Consider the following 24295-nt stretch of genomic DNA (forward strand, 5'->3'; position numbering starts at 1 on the left):
TGAGTAATTTAAGTAATTTAAGGTTACTTATACTTTATATTAAAAATTTAAATGTGTTCTGAACTATTAAAAATTATATTTAGATATTATTTTGCACATTTGTCTATTTAAAATAGTCATGTTATCCCAACTTTTTAATAGAATATAATTATATAGTTTTATTTTAATTGTAAACAGATCAACGTTTGACTTTTTGTTTTTAATCGAGAATCTAAGTGCCTCATAAATAACATTATATTTGAAATAGCTTTGATTAAATAAATGAAAAAAAATGTAATTAAAACGAGCTATTAAAAAAAGTGGGTTTAATATTTAACTAAAGTTAATATTAGTTATTAAAAATTCAAAACAATTATTGAGTAATTTGATAATATAAAAAATAGATATATAAAATATAAAAAATTTTATATATTATAATTTATATATTATAAATATATAAAAAAACTAATCTGTTAGTTAAACTAACTAACTCTAATCTGTTATCGACAAACTTATATTTTTAGCTTCGAAGCTGAGAAGATATTATTTTACTATGTGTTTTTTTATTTATTTATTTTGTGTCTGTTATCACTTAATCTTAACTCTCCTGGGCCGATTTTAATGAACAATACGTCAAATTGTATCTAGTCGAAGACATTACCCTCATAAATTGAAAAAAATTCCTTCGCTTTTTGTAAATGAGAAAAATCCCTCAAAAATTAACAATTTAAAAAAACGGTAATTTTTGACATTTTTTAAATTCTTTTTTCTTAAACTACCATAACTTTTTTAAAAATGAACAAATCAATATAATTTTTTTTATAAATGACATAGTATAGAAAGTTAAACTTATTTATACATTATTGCTAAAAAAGTTTAAATAATTTTACTTGGTAGTCTATTAATTGTTTAACTCTATTTGTGTGTGTTATTACCAGTCATTAATATTTTAAATTTTTGGTGACATGTTGCTATGTTAATCATTTCTAAAATAATTATTTTTAGTTTCACCTGAATTTAATAATGCATTTCTACAATTTTCAAAAAGTTTATATAACACTCAGTTGAGTAAATATTTTTAACATTTTGATTGTTTTATTTTCGTTAAAGTAAATCATTAAAATTAATTCAGTTCTTTATATTTCAATTGTAGAATCGTTTTAAACAATTTACTGTAAATAGTAATTATAAAATTTCCTGACTGCATATTAATCTTAACAATATCATTTTTTTAATTCTCATAAAATTGTCTATTTATCGATGTAAATTTCAAACTTGCAAGTTGGGCTAAAAGTTATGATAACAAATTCAACTTTTTTTTTATAATAAACTTTCATAAATACAATTTTAAAGGACCAAAACAATATGTTACAAATGTCATTTTGCACTGATTATTTTTAACAATTATTAAAAATCAGTAATAATTTGAAAACAAATTTTTTTTTTTTATAATTTTATTTACATGTAAATACTTATTTATTACTAATTAGTAATAATATCAAAAATTAGAAGTCATAGAAAAGTCTAATTGCAAATTTGAAAACAGTTCAATAAGTTGATTTAGAAAAGTATATTAGTGCTTTTGATAAAAGTTCCTTGTAGTTCAGTATATTTATTTATAAGTAACAAAAAATTATTATTGCAAAGTATTGCATCAAGCTCTTTAAACTTTTATACGCATTAAAAGTAAAGAAATATACAACTACTATTTTTATAATTTCTCTGTAAAAATAACAATAATTAATTATCGAATATCAATTCCATACTAAATTTAATTACTATAATTAGTATTTATTCATAAAGTATACTTTTAAATCTAAGAATTACTAATCTGGATATAATTAAGGCAATGTGAGTTGATGTTGCTTTTGTAATTATCTACCAATTTCTTAGAATTAAATACTATCTACAGACTTGCATCGAAGCGTTACTTATGATAGTGATTTTAATCACTGTCAGATATCATCTATACTTGTCCCTCCTGTGTCATGTCCGCACTGTGTCGCGACCCCACTGTGCTATGTTTTTAAAATTATTAACTGATATCCAATAACCAACATATTAGAGAATTGTTCTTTTAAACTATTTTAAATTAACAGGTTCAGTACCAAAATGATAAATTGATTTCTGAAAAAAAAAAAATAATAATAATATTGAAATAAATTTTTTAAAGTTTGTTTGGAATTGAAAATGCATTTTTACACTCATGCTATTAAGTAGTAAGCATTCATACAATATGTAATAAAAACGGAAGTTTATTAAAGGGGTGATAAATTTCCCTAGAATAAAAATGATTACATTATAATCATACAATTCTTTTCGTTTAGGGGAGTAGAAAAAAATTTTTTTGTGTACATTTCCTTACAACAAAAATCTAACTACACCACTATATGTTATTACTATTACAGTAGTAATTTTGATATCAACCCACTATAAATAAAATAGTTATGTGTTGTAGATACACTTGGAGGGGGGTAGTAAAAATTGTCTTATGAATAGTCCCTAATTTTTTTGTCTTTTTTTATATGAAAATAAGTACTTTAAAATGTTTTTTATTATTAACTCTATTAATATTTACCGGTAACCGAAAAAACCATAATCGGTTTAAAGCGGTTAACGTTTATTTTCTATTTTTTTTTATTTTTAAAAACTATTTTTTACATTAACCTTATACCGATATATGTTATTGTATATAAGTATGATATTTTAAGTATACACGTTAATTTTTCATACAAGTAGTGACATTTTAACACATAGGTGTCAAAATTTTGAAAGCTAATTTTTTAAATTTTAATCAAGTGAACTGTATTCAGAATAGTATAGGTCGTACTTTTGACTGTATATGGCTTAGTGCTGTGTAGAACTTACTTATATTATTCGTTAATTTAAATCTCTTATTCCAATGATTGATAAGTATCATCCTCTCTTACAACTTAATATAAAATTTGATGATTTATCGGAGACTATAAACACTGAGTCTCTTCAGGTATATAATTTTAATAACTGTAATTTTAAGGATATTTCTCGTTTTCATTCAAAAACTAACTTTGAACTAAATTTAAATAATAATTTATCTTTTGAGGCATTCGTTGAAATGTTTTATGAAATTATTTATCACTCTTTTTTTGTTTTTGTTTCCAAAACTAAAACATGGTAATTACTTCCCGGTTTGGGCAAATTTTGAGCTTAGGGAGCGTACTATAGATAAATATTGTGCACACAAAAAGTATAAACTTTGCCCTTCCCATGAAAATTATTTGATATTTTCTCATCTTCGGAAAAAATGCAAATATCTTATTTTAAGCTGTCATTCTTAATATATTATTAACATTGAAAATAGTATTTAATTAAATATAAAATCTTTTTGGAAATATGTTAAGTCCCTTAGAGAATCAAATAGTAATGTACCCTATTGTGTTAAGTATGACAACATCTCATCTAGTAATATTTCTGAAATTATCCAACTATTTGCTAATTATTTTTCTATCGTTTATGTGGCTGAATCGATGAATCTTAACATACATTTCCAAATTTTAAATGTTGCTTCAATGAATAATATTAATGTTAATCTTAGTTCTTGGGCTAATGATCAAATTTAAATTTTTGATTTAATATATAGCTTGGATACGCATGAGGGTACCGGTCCTGATGGTGTTCCATCAGTGTTTCTAAAATTGTGTTGCTCAATACTAGTATAACCTTTAAATCTCATTTTTAATAAGTCTATAAGTCTAAGATACTTCCTTGATATTTGGAAAAAATCTTTAATTACGTCGATTTATAAGTGAGGGACAGATATAATGTTTTAAATTATTGGCTTTTTGCAAAATTTTCGAAGCAATTATAACTAAAAAATTTAAAACAAAATTTATAAATGTACATAATTCCTACCTCTATTAATAACTTTTGAAGTATTGGTCCCGAAGTTGTTAATGACCCGTCATTTTATTAATTTTTATTCTTATTTATTAAATAATGAAAAGTACACGGTGTCATGAAATGTATTTAATTAATAAGCCAGAGATGGTTCAAAACATAATTTTTACAATAAAAAAAATAAATAAATAAATAATTTATAGTGCTACACTAATGTTTTCACAGTAAGACAAATTGGCTTTAAAATTATATACGTGAAAGGTCTATTGTTCCTAGCCTATTCATTTATATTTTATGGTTGGAGACAATAAAAAAAATGTGTATTATTAATATCTCTCAGGTATTAACCGTTTGTTTCTTATCTTTAATAATATATACGTATAAAATTATATTTATATTTAATAATTTTTTTTTCTTTAATCTGGAAAGTTAACATTTTTTTAATTAAAGTGACAGTAGTAAATAAATGATTGTTTAACTTTTTCAAAGAATTGCCGAGTCGACGGTGGAATTTTAGTTTATTTTTTGGATTTAAATTTAGGGTTAAATTATTAAACAGTTTTATTTGTTGATAGCTGCCGATGAAATGGGTGTGGATATGCTTCTGCTGTCATAATTTAACGAACGAAGACGAAACACACCTTTTCCGCGATTATAATGCCGGTCTTATTTTACAGAGGCATAATAATAATAATCACAACAATCGAGAACAACTATCGTCATTATAATCGTATTGTGAGCATAGAAAAAAATGACAGAGGCGCCCTGTAATTTACACTTGACCTGTCGTCGGGCTCCCGTGCAAGGCAACCCAACGCGCGCGGGTGCATCGATCGGAGTCGATTCGGCGCGAGATAACAATATTTTTTACAGCGTACGTATAATGCCGGCCTAATGACGGTGGACCGCATATGTGTATAAAAATAATATTTGTCGAGTCATTTTACACAATGAAAATAATAATTTTATATTGCCGTCAGACTCGTATTATATTGTACACACAAACGTCTTCATCGTTGATTTGAATAAAGGCGTAAGCCGCCACCGCCCAATCTATGCAACCTAGTAGTCACGGCTTCCAGGCAAAAATTATAGGAATTATCTCTTTTTACGTACACACACGCCATGACAGTCGTCATATAGTTTGTTTACGTGTATTGTACATATTCTAACGGCACAGCCGACTTTGAATTGACCGACACATCGCTTTGTACTCGCGCTTTACACAATACAAATAATAAGCGGCCCCATCTGCCGACAATTATTGAGAAGATAGCCGGCAGATTCATTATTATTGATTAAGACTACAATGAAGATGATAACACCTTTTCTATTTGGTATATTGAGGTGAGATAAAGCGGCGCTAAATTTACAATAGAACAGCCATGTAAAACAACATTAATTACATACAAATTTTTCTCAATGAAAATAGAAAGTCAATATTGACATCCACAAATCGTCTATGAGTAAATTACTCATCTATTGCAGTGGCGGTCAAATGGGAGGGGATTATGGAGATAGATCTCCCCACATTGACATACCGTTTTTGATATTTTTGTACAATTTCCATAAAATATATTTCATATTTTGGACATTTTTTTATGATAACTTAATTTAAAAGTTAATGAGCATAATTAATATGAAAAAATTAGTAACTCTACTAATTTCGGTTATTAAATTTCAAATCTTCGAGAAAATTTATACGTAAGTGTTAAATTCCATGAAGTGTTATTGTAAAATAAATTAAATATTTGAAATAGACTTAATAAGAGATAAGGCATTAATACATATTAAATAGTTCATAATAACATCTTGATATAGTAATATAAATAAAATAGCCCTGGAGTATAGTACCCTGGATGATTTTTACAATAAAAGTTTTTCATCCATTCTCATGAAAAAATCACATGAATGCAACTGTGAGTAATTGGTAAATTTTGGGGTGATGATATTTTTGGTTTGGAAGTACAATACATTATAATATTAACAATTAATAAAAATCAGCTTATCCTTTATATAAATATGAAATTCACTGACATAACAACTTTGGATACTAAGAAAGTTTAGCAGGAGTAAGGGTGATTTTAATCTAAATTTAAAAAATACCAATTTAATGTTTAAACGTCATTCATCATCATTTGAAAAATACTATTATATAGTTCACGTGAACTAAAGTGACCAACTTTAATCCGAAAATTCTTGATGGTAAAATAACTCAACAAGAAAAGTCAGGTAAATACGTAGGCATCCATTTAGACTAAACTGAAGTTCTCTCGTCTAAATGAAAATAAAACATATTAAAAAAAAGAAAAATAATAGACCACAACTATCAATAGAAAACAAAAAGTTACTTTATGAAGTGGCTAGCACATCCCCATAATTGGATATCAAGTCTTGTATTGAAAATACAAACTATGCAAATACAACTCTAAGACTGTAAGATTATCTCAAATAAATATTTTGAAAAAAAAAATCATCATTATTTCCTTAGCATCAATTCCAACTGTTTGAGGTCGTCTATATCTTACAATGATTGTGTAACGACTATCGACCTGAGCAAGGAACTAGTAAGGGGTGTGTTAGTGTTAAATTTCTATATGGTCACCCATCCGGAAACTAACAGCCAATAGTGCAGTTGAACGCTATATTTAAACATCATAAAAAAAACATGGGGATTTTTCAATGAAATAAGAATAAATGCTTATTTAAAATTTAACCATGTACAACTCTATATTTTGTAGGCATTGGTAGGTGGCACTGGTCACAACCATTATCAATACTTTTCATACAATCTATTTCTTTTTACGTAGTGATATTATGATATGTTAAGTTACGTAATTATGTTATGAAGACTCACTGTCACATTATGACAATGTCATTTATGTTTAATTTTTAAAAAATATATTCTTATGTTAAACATTAAATCTAGCTTTTTTCTTATCTCTCACTGTTAATGATTAACTTTTGTTATATTATTATATGGCCTCCTACCAAATATAATGTATTAGTTTAAATAAAAAAAAAAACTAGGTAATTTAACCAAATAATATTTTAATTTGTAACCTGAGCGGGTCCAATTTACAATGTAAAATTTTCACAAAAAATCGAGAATGATACAAGTATTTTTGAATCATTTAAACAACAGTTATTGTAATGAAAAATTAATTTATAAAATATTTGGTGCTACTGGCTTATATTTAATGTATTTCATTAATGTATATATTTCAGTATTCATTCGTAAAATTATGCTTTGGGATTAAACGGTTCTAATACGAATTTTTAAATGTCATAAAAGAAAAGTTTAAATTTTATAGCGTATTTTTCTGATAAATGTTTATGAAAACCTAAATAATCATTATAAAACATTTCATTTTTTGATCACATTAAAAGTTTTGGAAACTATAGAAATGCATAAAATTTATGAAACCATAGAATTATAAAAACTAAAACTTAAAGAAGCCATAAAAATGTAAAAACTTATGACGCCATAGAAGTACATAAAACCGAGAAGCCATAGAAATTAGTAGAATCTAAGAAACCGTGAACATTTTATGAATAGTGAATACGTTATCATAAATTTTATGATGTAATAATCCTAAATTTTTAATCATTTGTTTATTTAAACTTATATGAACAATTACGTTGTTTTCAACAAATGATTCGCTTTCTGAAAAGTATTATTCGATAGGATTAACATATAATTAAGTGTTCTATTAAATGAGTTTCTTTTATATCGTTCACGTCGAAAGATATTTCCCACGAAAAGTGTTAATGCATCTAGATTTTCTAGCCTGTACTTGGCTCCAGTAAAGAATGTGATATTCTTGAGATCGCAGTCTTATAATTATTGTTATCATTTCATTGAAGAACCCTTGGACATGGGTTTTGTTTGTGTGTGCATGATTTAAACACTATCGACTAGACAGAGGAGCTTCATAATGAAATAGTTGGGAATCTGATAAGGATTTTTTGCAACACCTTCGCACGTACCGGTCGTGGTCCAAAAGGGTTCACACGGAAAATCACGTACGTCTCGTACAACGCAGTACTCTCTTGCAATGCAGTCACCACTTGAATCTCATTGTATTACACAATGAACAAAATCATTATAATATAGAGTGTTACGATGGAAGAGGACGAGGATTTTACAGCAACACTACACACGGACCTGGCAATTCAGCCTAATAATCTGATTTTATAGAATTACTACATTCTCTGAATACACTACACTATATGGAAGTAAACGGTAATTAATTTGTATTTATATTAATTGTTCGATTAAAAAAAAAACTTAACTTCATTTTTGTGAAACTCAGTTTGAATTTATAATTTTATTATACTTTGTTTTTCACAGTATCAATGAAAAAAATATATAGTTAAACAAGACAATAAATAATAATAATAATTATAAACAATATATTATGTTTTATAACACTTGTATACGCATAAGAATTTTTTTTTATACTTTTAACAAAGAAATTCGTCTGCATTAATATCATCATTTTTTTACAAAAATCATGAATTAAGATATCAAAAAAAAAAAAACAAATATTAAATCTATACTTATTTTTATAGCTACTAATAGGTACACAATAGTTTTTTTTTCAAAGTGATAATACAAACTAAATGTAGTAAGTTTAAACAATAATAACTTGACTAGAATGTTACAAGATCAATTTTCGATAAATTATAGCATACGTGTTAAACGTAGATGGATAACTTTGTAAACAATAATACTTGTTGTAATGACTACAATAAAAAAATATTTTAACATTAGGGGTTTCTTTTTATGGTATCTTATTGATAGCACAAAATCAATATATGTCAATCAAAAATACCCAAGGATAACAGAATAAGTAATGGTTAGTAATTTATTGTTCCTTTTGGCAATAAAACAATTTAAAGAGTTGATAATATTGTTATTAATTGTTACACAAATGTTACATACATATTTAGATATGAAGTTATTGAGCAAGATTAAGAATTGCTTTTGAAATATTTTATATAAAATGAATTTAATAAAAACATTATAGTGGTATTTATTTTAGGTTCAATCGTTATATTACTTTTGAATTTTCATAAAACGTAAGGATCTAGAGGATGAATACAGTTTTTCTTGCAGTTTGCTGAAATAACACCATAAAAGCTATTTATAAAGCTACAAAGATAACAACAAACTCAAATCATATCATTTAAACATGAGTTACATACAAGTTCAATATAAAGTTACAATATAATTATTTCGTACATAGTCCATAATGTAATAATAATTCTATGTACATAATATGCGAAGAAGTATTTGTTTCGATTAAGGAACATTAAAATATAGTTTCATTATTTTTTTTCAATATTAAACTAACACAATACTTCAATTTGATCATTATTTTTGAGTAATGATGTAAATGAACCCAGTCTAGAACAAGTCAACAAAGTTTAGACCTTGAGTTCCCTGCGTATGCCCACGAATGAGGTCAGGATCTGATGGTGTTGTTGGGTTTTGTCCTGAAATTGAACTAGCCACCAACTGGTTGTTTTCCTGTCGCATTATATTTCTTCGCCATTTTGCTCGAGCATTTTGGAACCAAACCTATAAAAGAAAACGTTTTATTTCTTGTTGTATTTATATTTACAATGTTTGATAATTTAAGAAAGATCATTAATTGTTTTGCAATAAACAGAAATTTATTTTACATCTACCTATTAAATTCGATTTTTTTTACCTGCAAGACTCGTTTGGAGAGGCCAGTCTTCTGAGCTAGTTGTTTCAGATCTTTGGCGTCTGGGTTTTGATTAATATTAAAATATGACTTCATAGTTCGCAGCTGGTGATGTTTGAATGATGTTCGCATACGCTTCGTCCGTGCTTGCTGTTGCTGTTGTTGTGTCATTCCACTGACTGTCGATGAGTTGGTGGGCGATGACAAACTCGACGTCTCGTATGTCAACGACTCCATCGAAGACGACAGATCTGTCGCTTGCATGACTTCTGCAATAAGAATACAAAACATGAGATTACAAATACAATCGATAAGTAGTTGTCGATTACAGTCAGATATATGACCGGTTTCTTTAAAACTATGTATGCAAAGTGATTGGAGGGAGTAATTATGTACTATCTGCGTCGAGCTCAGATTATTGTCATTGTTATTCGCGTCTATACGTCAGATAACATCTATTAATTAATTTAATTTGTATATTGTACATGAACTACAAACATTTACATTTCTTAATTTAGTATGCAAAAATCAGCCGGATATCCTGTATATATTAAGATGTAATAATATTAACATGACATTTCAAAATGAAAACACCTTTAGCACGAATATATTTTGTATCAAAATCGCGATTTCATGTAATTAAAATTTGCCCATGTTAAGTAATGATGATTAAATTGTGTAATTTGATTTTGACGAATACATAATACATGAAATACATTACTTTTTAATACCATAACGTTTTAAAATATTGAGAAAATAGTTGAATCGCCCAGCTACTAAAAGACGGATGTCAAATGGAATTTTTTATAATTAAGCTTTTTTCCATTTATTTATAAGCTAATTCGTCCAAAAAAAATCAAAATTTAAACATTTTCATGTTTTTTAATTTGACATTATACAAAAATCATAATGGTACAGGTATTAAGTTCTGTTGATATCGCCAAAAAATGAGAACCCCCTAATGTGCCTACGCTATTAATTTTTCCCAAATAATATTATACTTTATAATCCACTAGAGACAGTTTTGATCTAGTGTATTCACGAGTATGAAACTAATTTTTCCCTCATATGGTCACTTGTACTTCACAGGAAACGTCATTTAAACGCACATGGTCTAATATACATAATGTACTCAACGGCATTTTTTTATTTCGCCTGCTATAGCACGAAAGCGAGTATCGACATCTGGATGGCACGGGGGCGACTATTGTTTGCAGAATGTATAAAAATATTATGTTCGTTTAGTTTATAAGTATCTTGCCCGTTGAAGTTTTCCCGTTTCTTTTTACAACAAAACGTAGCGTTCGCCGTACAAGTGCATGTACATAACATATATTATACATATTACACTAGTTACTAGGGAGAGAAAAACATTTATACGTATAGTTTGTGTGTCGAGTGACGGACAGGTAGCTCACACACAGCCACTGGGTGTTTAGTTGTAGTTATGTTCGGTATAATCCAAAGTAAACAATGCCAGTGGTTCAGAAGTGTGCTTGGGAAAGAAAACATTTGTTCGGCGACGGTATAAACACACGGTTGGGGTTAATGGGCCTGCATGGGCTACTGTGATCGACACATTGAATGCTAGAAAAATATTAAGGGGATCGGAAAGGTGTACACAAAAAAAATATTCGCATTCAATGACATCTCGTTATATCTGCCCTCGAAAACAGAAATAGAAATCGTTTGAAGGTGTTTTTTGTACATTTCAATTTTCAACTTCTTTGGCTCATTGTTGACAGCTCCCTTCGCTCGACAGCACTTTCGCCTGTATATAATTTATATGTCTGGTCTCTATTGTTGCGCTTTGTCATGTAACAGTGTTAAAAACTGTTTTGTACGCACGCCAGTGTCGTAAAAAGAATTAGATTTATTCAAATAGAATTGCCTTTAACACTCTTGGGTGGTAATTTGACTTTTTCGTAAGCACCTGTTTTAAGTTACATATTTGTGTAAAAGTTTAGCGAGTGTCTACAAATTCATATTTTTTTTTTAGAATCATTAGCATTCCTCGGTATTTACACACCTTTTTAATAGCGAATGTATTTTATTGTTTATTTTACTAGTCATAAAATATGTGTGTTCGTAAATTGATGATGCCTTACATTTATAGGCCATAAGCTTTTATCTAAAACATTATTAAGTACAGAGTATTTCAACTGGAATCACTTAAAATCGCCAACTGTCACTTTTAGTATAATGCCTATTTAAAATTCAATTTTGTCAACAACTTGACAAAAATCTAACAGAAATGAAAATGTTGGCACATAAAAAATTGTATATACGAAAACTCGAGTATTTCACGACAACTGTTGTTACAAGAATATGCGTATGAAAGTTTTTTACGTTGGCTATTTGTATACGTTGAATGTAAAACGAAACAGCGGACCTCCCCGTATTTTTTCCAATTGCCCCATCAATGTAAATTTTTCGTATCAACGTTGTTTATTAACGTTTCTACATAGAAAAAAACGGATTGCCTTCCGCGATAATGCGTATGTGGAATAATTTATTGCGTTCCGTTTGACTTGGCGTGTGAGAAAATCATGATTTCGATCGACGATTTCGGTCAGCTCTTATGGTATCGAGTAGGTTCGGGTGTGCTCATTATCGATCAAATAAAACATTGTGTACCCGTAGTAGTCCAATACACGGGTTCCGATCTAACTGCGGTAAGGTACTAAAAACCATAAAAATATGCGTACGTACCCAGTGGATCGAACGTTGATATTTTTAATTGGCCCTAAAATCCAAAAGGGTCAACGATTGAGACAAGTGAAACTGGTAGCAGTAATAATTATTACTGAGCATACATTGCGGTCGAGGGGATGATAACGCACCGGCAGTGTACACGGAACGCATAAATCTCACCGGGTTCCGAGTGAGATGATAATATTGATGGACGCCGTACGAAGGGGTGGCGGTGGCGGCTACCGGTGATAATCGACCCGGCTGCCTGCGTCCGACGGTCTCTGGGTGGCCGTGCCGCGCGGGTGTGCCCGGCCGTCCAATTAGAGGCGCGACAACACCACACAAACGTAGAAAATATACATTTTATTCCGTTGGAGTTATTCCATACATGACACTCGTATACTCATTTGAGTTTTATACATGTACAGAATGAAGATTAAAGAAACTGTGTGTGTGTGTTGTGGTGCGCGCATATAAATCGTGTGTCTGCCGGAGTAGCGGCGACACGGTTTGTATCTTAGCCACTGGCGAGTGTGTTTTTTACCTTCGTTTAGTGCATGAAAAAAAAAAAAACCAAACTCCTCTCTTTAAATCTCGCGTAAGCGTCGCGCTATGTACGACTTCGTGTGGGCATTTATCGCCACCCAACGTCACACGATATCCCAGTTACAGGCATACTAGTTTCGGAGCGTTAAATTATTGTTCCCAACGCTCGTCCTCTGTGATTTATTACACGTGACGGCCACAGTGTCCGTGTGCACGTACCGCAAGAAAGAGATAGATGTATTTATTATTTTTTTTAGCGAACAAATATTATAATTATTTAACGTTTCGTTTAGCCATTACTTCCAATATGCGGACACGACGCCAACGATGGACGAGGTGATTTTCAATTAGTCGTTTGTCGCAGAGCCAACAAATTGCGTCGGACGCAGTGATTTTTCTTTACACTCAGACGCGATGCCCCGCAGGCTAACCAATTACCACTTAACATTCAATTATTAGGCCGAATAATTCTAAGTAAATGTTTCCAAAGTCCGCGCGTCTTTTTAATAATGTGAATATTTTTTGTGTATCGCGAGACCGAATCTCAAAAAGAGTTCGACGGAGGCAGTGTCGACTTCTTCTTTAAATATATTAACATATTTAAGTTTCAAAAAATCCATACGATTATGATATGTTAATGTTAATTTCACTATGGTTTTATATTTTAGGTGTTTAACTTGTTCGTTATATTCCAATTTTATCGCGTTAAAGAGTAAATATCTACCCAAAAAAAAACACTTGTTAAAAATGTATCGTTCAGTTAAATTTTAAATATTTGACTGCGTATACAAAACTTGTCAAAAAGTTGTTTCTGAGAAAAATAAATAAATGATTTTATTTTAAAAATAACAAGAGGTTTATAACATTAAATTAAAACTCATTAGTTTTTATGTTAAATAATATTGTAAACTACTCAAAATATAAAATAAAATAAATTATTAATTTATCGATAAATTTACAATTTTTATGTGCATTTGAATATCGCGAAACATTTGTAACACAGCGTCAAGATTTATTAAAGTAACAATTGACCCATTTTTTATTAAACAATTTTCAAGTTTATTAGCATTTCAATATTATTTATGTTTTTTATCTTTTACAATGCAAAAAGAAGGTCTATGTTTTTGTTTCTTAACTAATTGCGTTATTTTTTGAAAGTTAAAATTAAAAATGTGAAATGTCCAATAGTCCGGTAACGCAGGACGTTCAAAAAGGTACATTTCGGTATAAGATGAATCGATTTTTTAGGTTAATTAAATATTTATCGCCTACCTAGAGTTGATTGTGGGAGTCTGAGGACATTGAGTTCAGTGAGACCATTGCACTCGGACGTTATTGGCGATAATTGAACGTTTCTTTTTTTCCTAGGCCTTCCTTTATGAGCAGGTGGCCAATGGTGACCAGCAGCCCTTGGGGGGCTACACATAGGTTCTAACTCACACATGTCTCTGTGTTTTAATCGCTCATAGTCTAGTCGACAATAAACAGCTCCATCCCGTATTCCGTAGTAGTCACCCTTGCACAGAACAGCCCCACACGCATAACATGCAAAACATTCGACATGATAAACGAGATCCCGAGCACGCATTACTAGATCACAGGCACTGATGCCTCCTTGACATCGTGCACAACGTTTAATTGAAAATAACCTGTAAAAATAACAACAAATTCACGTAAGTCACTGTGAAATATATATAGAGTTATCTTTCAAATATGTATTGTTATTAAATACAATAATTGAAACGGTAATGAACATTTTAATTTAAAGCACACGATTTCTTTGAGTCTCAGTAATACAAAACAACATTTTAAATCATTACAAAATAACGCGTTTAGATAACGTTCTTGACGTGATGCAACAAGTGAAATAGTATAGATTTTTAATTTTACGTTTTCCAGATATTGCATTGTCACCGATACTAAACACTCATTTTGCGTTGAATAACACCCAATTTCTGAATCTGTCTACGGACATGCATATAAAGTACTCCTATAGTTTCCGGAGATTATCCGACCAATATCGTTCTTTGACAGAACACGGGTGACCGATCATTGGGCACCTGGCATAACCACAGTTGGTATTAACCCGTCATTGTGGGATTGATCTTTGAAACAACAATGAGCTCTCGGACACGTGGCCCGACGACAGCCACGTACCCAGGTGCACTCTGCACCACCCCTTCTTCCACCGTCGTAGGAGCCATCGTTAGCTAGGCAGGTACACGAGTGACGCGTGCTCGACCATGTTATAGGATTATAAGTATCGCACCATAAACTACAATGGACCGCAGCACAAATGTATGCACGTGCATCCAACTATTGTATTCTCTTAACCGCCGCCTAGCTTTGGGTCACCAACGACCATGTTGCCAGTACATCAGAACCGCTTTTGTATAATACTTTTGTCATCATAGACAACGTTACACAATTAAGGTCATTACATGGTGAACACAGTATATCTAATACTGCAGGAGCAACACAGTAGTACCATAAACATGGTTCAATGGGCGTTCATTAATTGTTCGAAAAAGACCAAGACACGCGACGTGGTGATCCTTCAATGCTATCGACTCGTTAAGCTCGTGCACGTGCTCAAGACTTGGCTGAAGGATCCAAAATCCGATTACGACGTTAAGCCCAATTCGTTCTGTACGACCACTCGATTAATTCGTAATACAGTGTTCATTTAAAATAATCGAATTCGCGTTATTTTGAAATGTTGTGTACATCAGTTGGAGTAACTGATACCGGTGAGCGGGTACAGTATAATTATACTCTTTTAGTAATCTTAAATTGAATATTTTCCAGCGTTTATTTCACATTCTCATCGCGGGATGTAGTACTATAATTGCCGGATTCTCTGTGCACACAACCACATAGTACCCAACCGGAACCCGGTCGTGGTAAATTAGGGTGTTTGAGTAGCGCTTCCGAACAATGCCGAGATCCTTCGCTTTTTAATTACTATTATTATCCAGTGTTCAGTAGTCGTATTGGTATACTTAAAATCGGTTAAGAAACGGTTATTTTTATCGTAGTTTATCGCCTTGCGTGTGTTTTCATACAAAGCCTACCTCACTTATTATCCAACTAAATATTTTTGTTTTTTTGACTACCGCCAGCTATTACATCGATGTCCAAAGGAAACTAGCGGCATGTCACTCCCTCCAATGATGAGCCGGCGGAATACATATTTCGTTATAATTTAATCGATACAATGCGCAATGCTGTTACAACTATTCACTAAAAATCTATACCTGAAGTAGTCCTGTTTGCAATATATGTTGCCATGTCTAGAATAGCATGTCAGCTCGGTGTCTAGTGGTATCTTGCACTCGGCACATTGCAAGCATCCCATGTGCCAGCACATATCTACGGCAGAGAGATAGAACCGATCGTCAATGGATCTACCGCAACCAGCGCAACAAACACAGTTGCTGCCGTGCTCGGGATCGGCCACCAATCCTGGACTACGAATTTCTTTCAGCATATCAGTCTACATATTATATCCTAAAAAATAAACAATTTGTTAGTGTATCGATTTGTGATATGAAGTTTTCGTGCAAAACTGGTCAGAGAGAATAAAATCCATTTCGACAAAATTTATTTATTTGTTTTACCAGTATATCCTACACAATTTTAAATATACTAATTAAATGAGATCACTTATTTTAATTTATAATTTTTACATAAACCAATATAGAGGATCGAAAGCATAACGACATAATGCGTACACTAATGTAATTGATGTATAACATATTGCTGTTATTATGGCTCGGGTCCAAATTTAATGGAGCTTGTTTTTTCTTACTAATTATTCAGTGCAAAATATGTCTATGTGCAATACTTTTGAGTGCAAGATGCAATATTTATATTTAAAAATTTATACTTTACGATTTGCTCGACTCAAATGAATAAATAATAATTATACTGTTACAATACAGTTCTTAACACATTAGATTAATGGAATGTTATTCAATTATATTTAACCAGACTTTTCTCTTCGCTTTTAATTAAAAAACCTCATAGTGTCGGTCTATTTAACTTAAATCTTCAGAAGAACAGTAAAAAATCATTCGCTCTTTCAGCTTTGTACCAGAGTGTGTTTTGGCTAAGGTTCAAGAAATAAAAAAACAATTGTCAGAAAAGACAAGTCCCTCTAATTACACGTATCATTTCACGCAGAGAGTAAAAAAATCACAACGTTAGTAAAAAGCAAATAGGTAAAGAGATATAATATTATAATTACTGACAACCACTCTCCCCTTTGTCGTACAGGGCGTTATGATTCGGTAATTTGACATTATATGTGTTTCGGTTCCCCTCTTATTTCTCGCCATGACAAAGTAAAGAACCTGTTGGTTTTTTTAAATCAACGCCACCGACTATAAATAACATCGTTAATGGTGCCCGTGTCTCACGAAACGGTATAATAATAAAGATACCAAATGTAATAAATAAAAAAACGTCAAGCTTGATAAAAAGATGAAACGTATTCTTTTCTTTTTACTTATATTGACGGTGACGTGTTTTCTATTTTGCCAATCGGGTAATGTCAAAAGAATTTCCAATACTTGAAATCCAAGCGAATTCATTGTTATCCAACTAATTTTTTTAATGAGTCATCGACATATTACTTACAATCGACAAGTACATTATCGTGAGTTTGACGTATGGTATACAGGTGTTCCACAAAGTTTTGACTTTTTTAATAACTTTTGATCCAGCGAATATTTTTCATTAATGATTTTTACAGTTTTGGACCACGTCAAAAACACATTTTTTATAATTAAAAAATAATTTTTATTTTGTAATTTATTCAACATTTCAATATAGCCATTATTTTGCACATTTCTTACAAAAAAATTTTATGGGTCATAACAAATTTAGTACTCTCATTGAGATACAAGTATTTTAATGCATAAAGTGGGTAGATATGGCGGACGGAGTACATCAGTACGAATTGTACCCCATGCACTACATCTATGTATATATGCTTATAACTCAACAAATACTTATCCTAAGATTATCGACCTAACAACATTTTTTTGTAAGAACAGAGCTAAAATGTGGCTATTTTGAAATTTAAAATTAATTTTCTTTTTATTATTATATGAAACAAATAACAAAAAAATGTGTTTTTGTTGTAAAAATTAGTTACCCGAAAAATTCGCTGGATCAAAAGTTATTAAAGATGTCAAACCTGATAGGACACCCTGATATCCCCTTAACTCTTGTGACACGATGTTGAAACACCATAAACAAAAATATTGGACAATTCAGTTAAAAACTATTTTAAAATGTTTATATTCTAAGTTTATTGTTTTTTGTTTCTCAAAACAAGACTGACGAAATAAAATTATTTTAATATGACAATATCAAAAACATTAGTTGGTGTAAAGCCAGATATTATTTGTGTCATGATAACAACTCAAAAACAATTATCTTTATATCATCCAGTTTTGAGTTATAGACGTACGATGTTTCTTCAATATTTACTCAACTCAAGCAACTTTAATTGCTGTAATTCGCGTGATACGGTAACAAACATAAAATCTGTACCTAATTTGAGTAAATACGAGTTACATTAGTAAACCAGTGAAAATAAAAAAATGACACATATTTTTATAGTCCTATTATAGCGTCAAATTTCGAATTGAAACCGCATTGAGTATTGAACCCACAAATTCTGAAATAACCAGTTTAAACTAATAGAATCGTCTAATTACCAATATTATCCCCTTCCCGGAATAACACTTAAATCCTCAACAACTTGGTACGAACATCGTTCACGAGCTTCATTATACTACCGCGTGTTAAGTGTATGATACCGTAATTAATTACAGAAGTTTATACACTGACAGCAAACACTGTATTTATAGCTAATTACTGTTCTATTTAATATTTATTTGCATACATACAAATTAAAAACTACGTACATAATTTTTATTTATTTTTAATAGGCCTGAATTCAAGCGCAGACACAGTCCGACGCGTAAAAAATAAACAGCATAAATTAAATTACATAGATTATAATTGAACGACACGCGCCTTTTTGGAACCAAGTATCAATAGTAATCGAAATTAAGTCCACGAATAAAAAACAATATCGAACCCTAAGGCGGTTCTTTCAACGTGCAATGCATTTGCATTACACGGGCCCGCTTTAATCTCGTGTACCGTTGTCGTAGGCCTGGTCTCCACTACTCCTCCCACGCAAATATCCTTTTCCTCGTTCACTGGAAATCCTTTTTCTGTTGTGCGATTTTTACCCGCGACAGCGGAGCGGCTTGTTTTTGTCATATACCCACCGGCTGTGCTCGTAATATATTATTCCACATGAGAATATCTATTTACGGGGAAAAAAACTTTAACTGAAACGACGGCCGTTCGATGGCGTACAATACACTCGCACAGAACCTGTCTTGGCCAATAAAAGTCATTGTTGTGTATGCGAACGGACGGGCATTGCGGTCTGGATTCCTCACAGCGACCGGTTTCGACTTATTTGGAAAATTCGATGGCTAACAGTGAACTCATCCACAGAAAACGGCTCTCTTGTACGGCGTGTTCGTTTTTGTACTATACACTTCCATGTACCAATAAAACCCAATTGTATTTTATTTATTGCGTTCGAAATAACAAAACAAAAGAATTAGGCAACTATTGGGCAGTTGTTGAGCCGGTCGAAAAAGGTGTAGTTAAATTTTTTTTCATGTCCAAGCCACCGCTCACCTTTTTGTTTTGTGTTTGGTCACTAAAATGGCCACGACTTCTGGTAGAAGTATATCATATTGTGTTCTATTGGAAAAATCGATAATCCTTTGGGCAAAACTCGTGTCTATTTCGTATAAATAACGCGAATTATTTACTCGGTGTGTCGTCGAACAACCGTTTTTCAATAAATTAACTACAATAAAAACACGAATCTCGGCTTCGATTTGAATAAACTCCGCCGCATTAATGTAATTTTATTTTTTCAATATTCTACGAGAAACTCATATGTAATAATTACTTACCAGTTACTTGTAGAATATTAAAGTTGCAAGTTTCATTCGTATAATTATTGTATAAATAAAACGTGTACAATTTTGCATTTATAAACACAGTGAATCGATTAAATTATGGTAGTGATATTTACTTAACAAAAAATATTACCGGTACATTTATTATCTATGCACTTTATTAATGAGTTTAAGTTGTTTGATATTTTTTCGAATCTTTTTTCATCGTCATTGATTGTAATATAATTAGAAAACGATAATTTATTAAGACGCAAAGCTGATTGCAATAATTTGTCATAGATTTTTTTTTTCAAATTGATTGATCCAAGTTGTTTTTTAAAGAACTGATTCATAAACGTATATCAACGTTTACTGGTCGCTAGTTAACCAGAAGCCACGAGCACGCGATTTACCAGAATCAATAATTGCACGTCGTTTCAATTAAATGAAAAAAAATTATTGTACGTTATCCTCTAACTACTCAAAAAGCATACAAAATGATTGTAGAAAACTTGTTTCGTCGCCGGCGGGCTGTTCCTCTACTGATTGCAACGATTAGCAGCGGCTACCATAGAAGGTCGAATCCAAAATAAATATCAAAGAATAACGTAATCTTCAAAACCAACAAAAGATTTATCTGGTATTTCGAGTTGAACAATACACGACTCTTTTATGTGTCGTGGTATGTTAATTAACGAAAACGAAAAAGTAGTTTTAGATTTTTATCAACATTTCGACCGATTTTCTATGGACCGTTTAGGCTGTTACATTTTACTGGAAATTATTTCATTTATTGTAATATTTAATGCTGGTCAGTGTTTAAATCCGCTTAATTCCAATATCACTTTTTTGGTAATTACGTTTATGAGTAATTTTTGAAAATATACATCAAATACACGCTGTTTGATTTATTTATCTAATTTAAATTATGTTTCTTAAACGATAATTTATTATTTTTTCTCTGTTTCTTAAAAAAATATATTATTGCCTATTGTATCTTTTGATCATTTTTATACACATTCTAAGAAAATGTGATGTATTGTAATCATTACTGCCACAATGTTTTTTCAATCTTAATGAACTACCAGTCCGTAAAATTTTCAAGTAAAACACCATCTCACTATTTTTATTCATAACCTGTGTATATAAGCTATGATTATTTTTAGTCCGTCACACATCTTATGACCGGTCTAATATTGTTTATAATCATATAAATTATACTTGTACCGAACGGAAAAACGTCAAGTTTTTATATCAAAAAAAAAAAAAAATTACCACGTTAGAATTTTTCCTAATAAAAATATATGTCCACAGTTTCCATATAAGAAATCTTTATGGCAAAGATTATTGTTGTTATCGGCAAAAGGTTTCACGAACGATGGCTATCTCCATGCGCGTTTGAGAATACCATCTTCCAGCGTATACTTTTCCCTTCCTTTCCGCACTTATAACTTTAGAAATAGTCTCGGGCAACCAATTAGCGTGCGCACTGTAAATGTATTTCCAGCCTATTTTTCTTTATGCATATCTCTTGTACACATCGCATCCGCTTGTTAAAAAAATTCCTTTCACATTGACAAATCGTTGTACTTCAGTATTTATTTATAGTGAATTCGGATTTTTCTTATGATTTTGGTGAAAATAAATAATAATACACACATAACGATTCATATTTTTCATTTGATCAACCACAATTTTCCACCCTTCGATCACTAAAAATATCATCAATATAATTAAATTTAACTGTAAATGCTTCAATTAACGCACACAAGTCAACGTTCCCTTTATTTCTGGAGAACCTAAGTATTATAAAAATTAAATAAATAATGCTATTGTTCATTCTAACGGAAATTCAATTTTTACGAGTGTAATTATTCATTTACTTATTTATTTACTATAATTAACACGCGCAAAGGGTAAAAGGTACAGTAGAATATTTCTGAAAAAAAAATTATGCAAAATATACCATACCGTTAATTAACTTGTATATGATTATTATGTCAGAACATATAAGATGTCCAGGTTAATGGTACAGTCCATAGAACATATCTGAATAAATCATATTTTTAAAGCCCATTGGCATATTTTATATTAAAAATTTTAATGCGATGAATTCGATACGATTTTTCAAGAGTTCAAAAACAAAATATGATAGAATTTTATAGGAATGAAAAAACTGATGTATTTTGATTTATCTTTATTCTATATAAATTAGGATAGTTATTATATAATAGTGTACAATGAAAAATATGCAATTCATTCATTTTTATAACTGAACATCGTTGATGAATATTTAAAAAATAGAAATTATTTGACACACATTTACAAGTGATGTATATGCCATAACTCATTTTTTTTTTATTGTCAACTATTATTTAGATCAAGAAGCCCCGCAAATTTACATTACTTATACTATTTCTTATACTGCATTATTACAACAGTATGTTAAATAAATAATCATTTATCAAATCATTTTTAATCGCTTGAAAATATATAGAAAATATATAGAAAATATTTTTAAAAATTTAATCAAATGTATGACTCATAAATTATCAAATTTAATTAAACATTAAATGCTGCAAGGGTGTATTAAAAACTACTTCAACATGAGTGTAGAATTGGGATTGTAGAAAAACAATAGTTCAAATAATGATTTGTAAAATCAAAAAACAAATTTTTAAACTATCGAGAGGATACTAATGTTTTCCAAAAAAGTTTTTTTTTTTTTTTAAATCATAGAAAATTGATTTCATATCTTAGCAAAACATTAGAAAATACACATATAATACATAACATTATTAATTTGATTTTATCATCAATCTAATTAAAGACAACTTAATATTGTTTAACAAATAATTGTACATTTACCGTTATCTTAAAATTGTTGTGCAATAATTTTTTGCAAAATGTAAACTAAAACATCTCTATTTTTTTCATTTTTGTTGCATACTTATTAACATATAAAACCATCTTGGAGGTTTGAAAAAAACTTTTTACACAATTAGATAAAATAATAGCTCATATTTGATAAAACACTGTTTATTATTCAATATTATTATTATTTTTTGAAAGATTCAAAAGAATCGTGTAACAAGTAATTGGTCTGATATTTATGTACTCTAAAATACTGCAGACAACAATAAGTTCTATTGTTGTTTGTCAAGTGTATTATAAAAAGTAACACCAAAAGAGTAATTTACAAAGTATGGGAGCTTGTTGTATTAGTTATTGAAATTTAAGAAATGTTCATTGTCATCGAGTTATTTTTTCAAACGGTATTTAATATCGATAATTTCCAATAAAACCATTATGTGTATATGTTAACCTGTAAGTTTTATAATGAATAATTATAATTATTCATTATACGACTTACTTTTTCGGCTTGTCAAATCATTTTTTGAAATTACAGGCAAAACGTTTTGGTAAATATTCATTGTGTCAATCAAAATGATTTCCTATTATCCGTCGAAAATTTATCTATCCTAAAAACTCAGTTGGATTTTATTTACTAATGTTACTATAATTGCTCTCAAAATAAAAATAACTCCGAATTATTTCAACGATGACTAATATCCAACTGGCGCATAGAAATGCACAGCAATGTCTTACCACTGTGTCCTTTTGATACCAGAGACTCTGAACTTGAGTAGTCGAGTAGTTTAAGATGAGTATTAGGTGATGATCATTGACGGCGGCCACCTCTCGCGAAAAACGATAACACACTCGAACTGCAATAACAATAAATCGAAAATTCGTGAGGTACGTAACTCCGGCGGTGACGGCAGCGGCGTCCCGAAACCGCGACAGCGTTGCACGCTAAACGCACGCATACACTCGCAAACGCGCACGGTGTAAAATAAAACGAGGCGGTGGCGAAAACGGTGTACGCTAAGCGGCGGTTGCGCGGGTGGGTGTGCACAAAAAGAAATAAGGGAAAAAACGCTGCATGCCGCCTAGCGTTGTATGTATAGCACGTGAAATATTATTATAGCAGCGGCAGCCGAGAGATGATGCTGCACGCCTGTCGCTACGGCCGGTAGGAAAGGGAGGAGTGCGAAGGAGAAATGGACCACGCCTCTTTTACTCCCTCCGAATGACGTTTGCGGCCCCTTCCGTACATCCAACGGCACTGTTCTTTCTCTGTCGCCGCCACGGCTATTTCATACGTTTGTCGCCGCCGCATCTACCGCGCCGCCGTAACTCGTTCCGAATCGATTGTGCGTACGCTCAAGCCGCACACATGCGTTTAATACGAGGTAGTATCTCTAACGATTAACGTGTTGAGTTTTTGGTTCATCGAAACTTGCCAGTAAATTTAGAAATAAAGCCATACATGTGTATAAATAATGATTGTATTTTTATCAAACATAAATACAAAATTAAGTAAAATTAAAACTATATTAAAAATATTATTAATTTAAAAAAAAAAACTAAAAAATATTAAAAATATTAAACTCAAAAGCCACAAAAAAAATTAAT

General features: G+C 30.7%; 1 protein-coding gene across 2 annotated transcripts; it reads right to left on the bottom strand.

Moving 5' to 3' along the window:
- Positions 1 to 8267: 8267 nt before the first annotated feature.
- Positions 8268 to 23787, bottom strand: LOC126904407 (LIM/homeobox protein Lhx2-like). Of its 2 annotated transcripts, XM_050683424.1 has the most exons (6): positions 23426 to 23787; positions 23190 to 23298; positions 16070 to 16322; positions 14085 to 14461; positions 9576 to 9841; positions 8268 to 9442 (listed from the first exon to the last, which is right to left on the bottom strand). In XM_050683424.1, exons 3-6 carry the CDS (start codon positions 16300 to 16302, stop codon positions 9269 to 9271), a joined length of 1050 nt encoding a protein of 349 aa, XP_050539381.1. In that variant the 5' UTR covers positions 16303 to 16322; positions 23190 to 23298; positions 23426 to 23787; the 3' UTR covers positions 8268 to 9268. The 2 variants fall into 2 exon arrangements, with proteins under 2 accessions (XP_050539381.1, XP_050539380.1); XM_050683423.1 differs by lacking the exon at positions 23190 to 23298 and having other exon boundaries at positions 8271 to 9442; positions 23426 to 23785.
- Between the last annotated feature and the right edge of the window lie 508 nt (positions 23788 to 24295).

The sequence above is a fragment of the Daktulosphaira vitifoliae genome, unplaced genomic scaffold (assembly GCF_025091365.1).
Source record: "Daktulosphaira vitifoliae isolate Bord-2020 unplaced genomic scaffold, ASM2509136v1 Scaffold_4, whole genome shotgun sequence".
NCBI lineage: Eukaryota > Metazoa > Arthropoda > Insecta > Hemiptera > Phylloxeridae > Daktulosphaira > Daktulosphaira vitifoliae.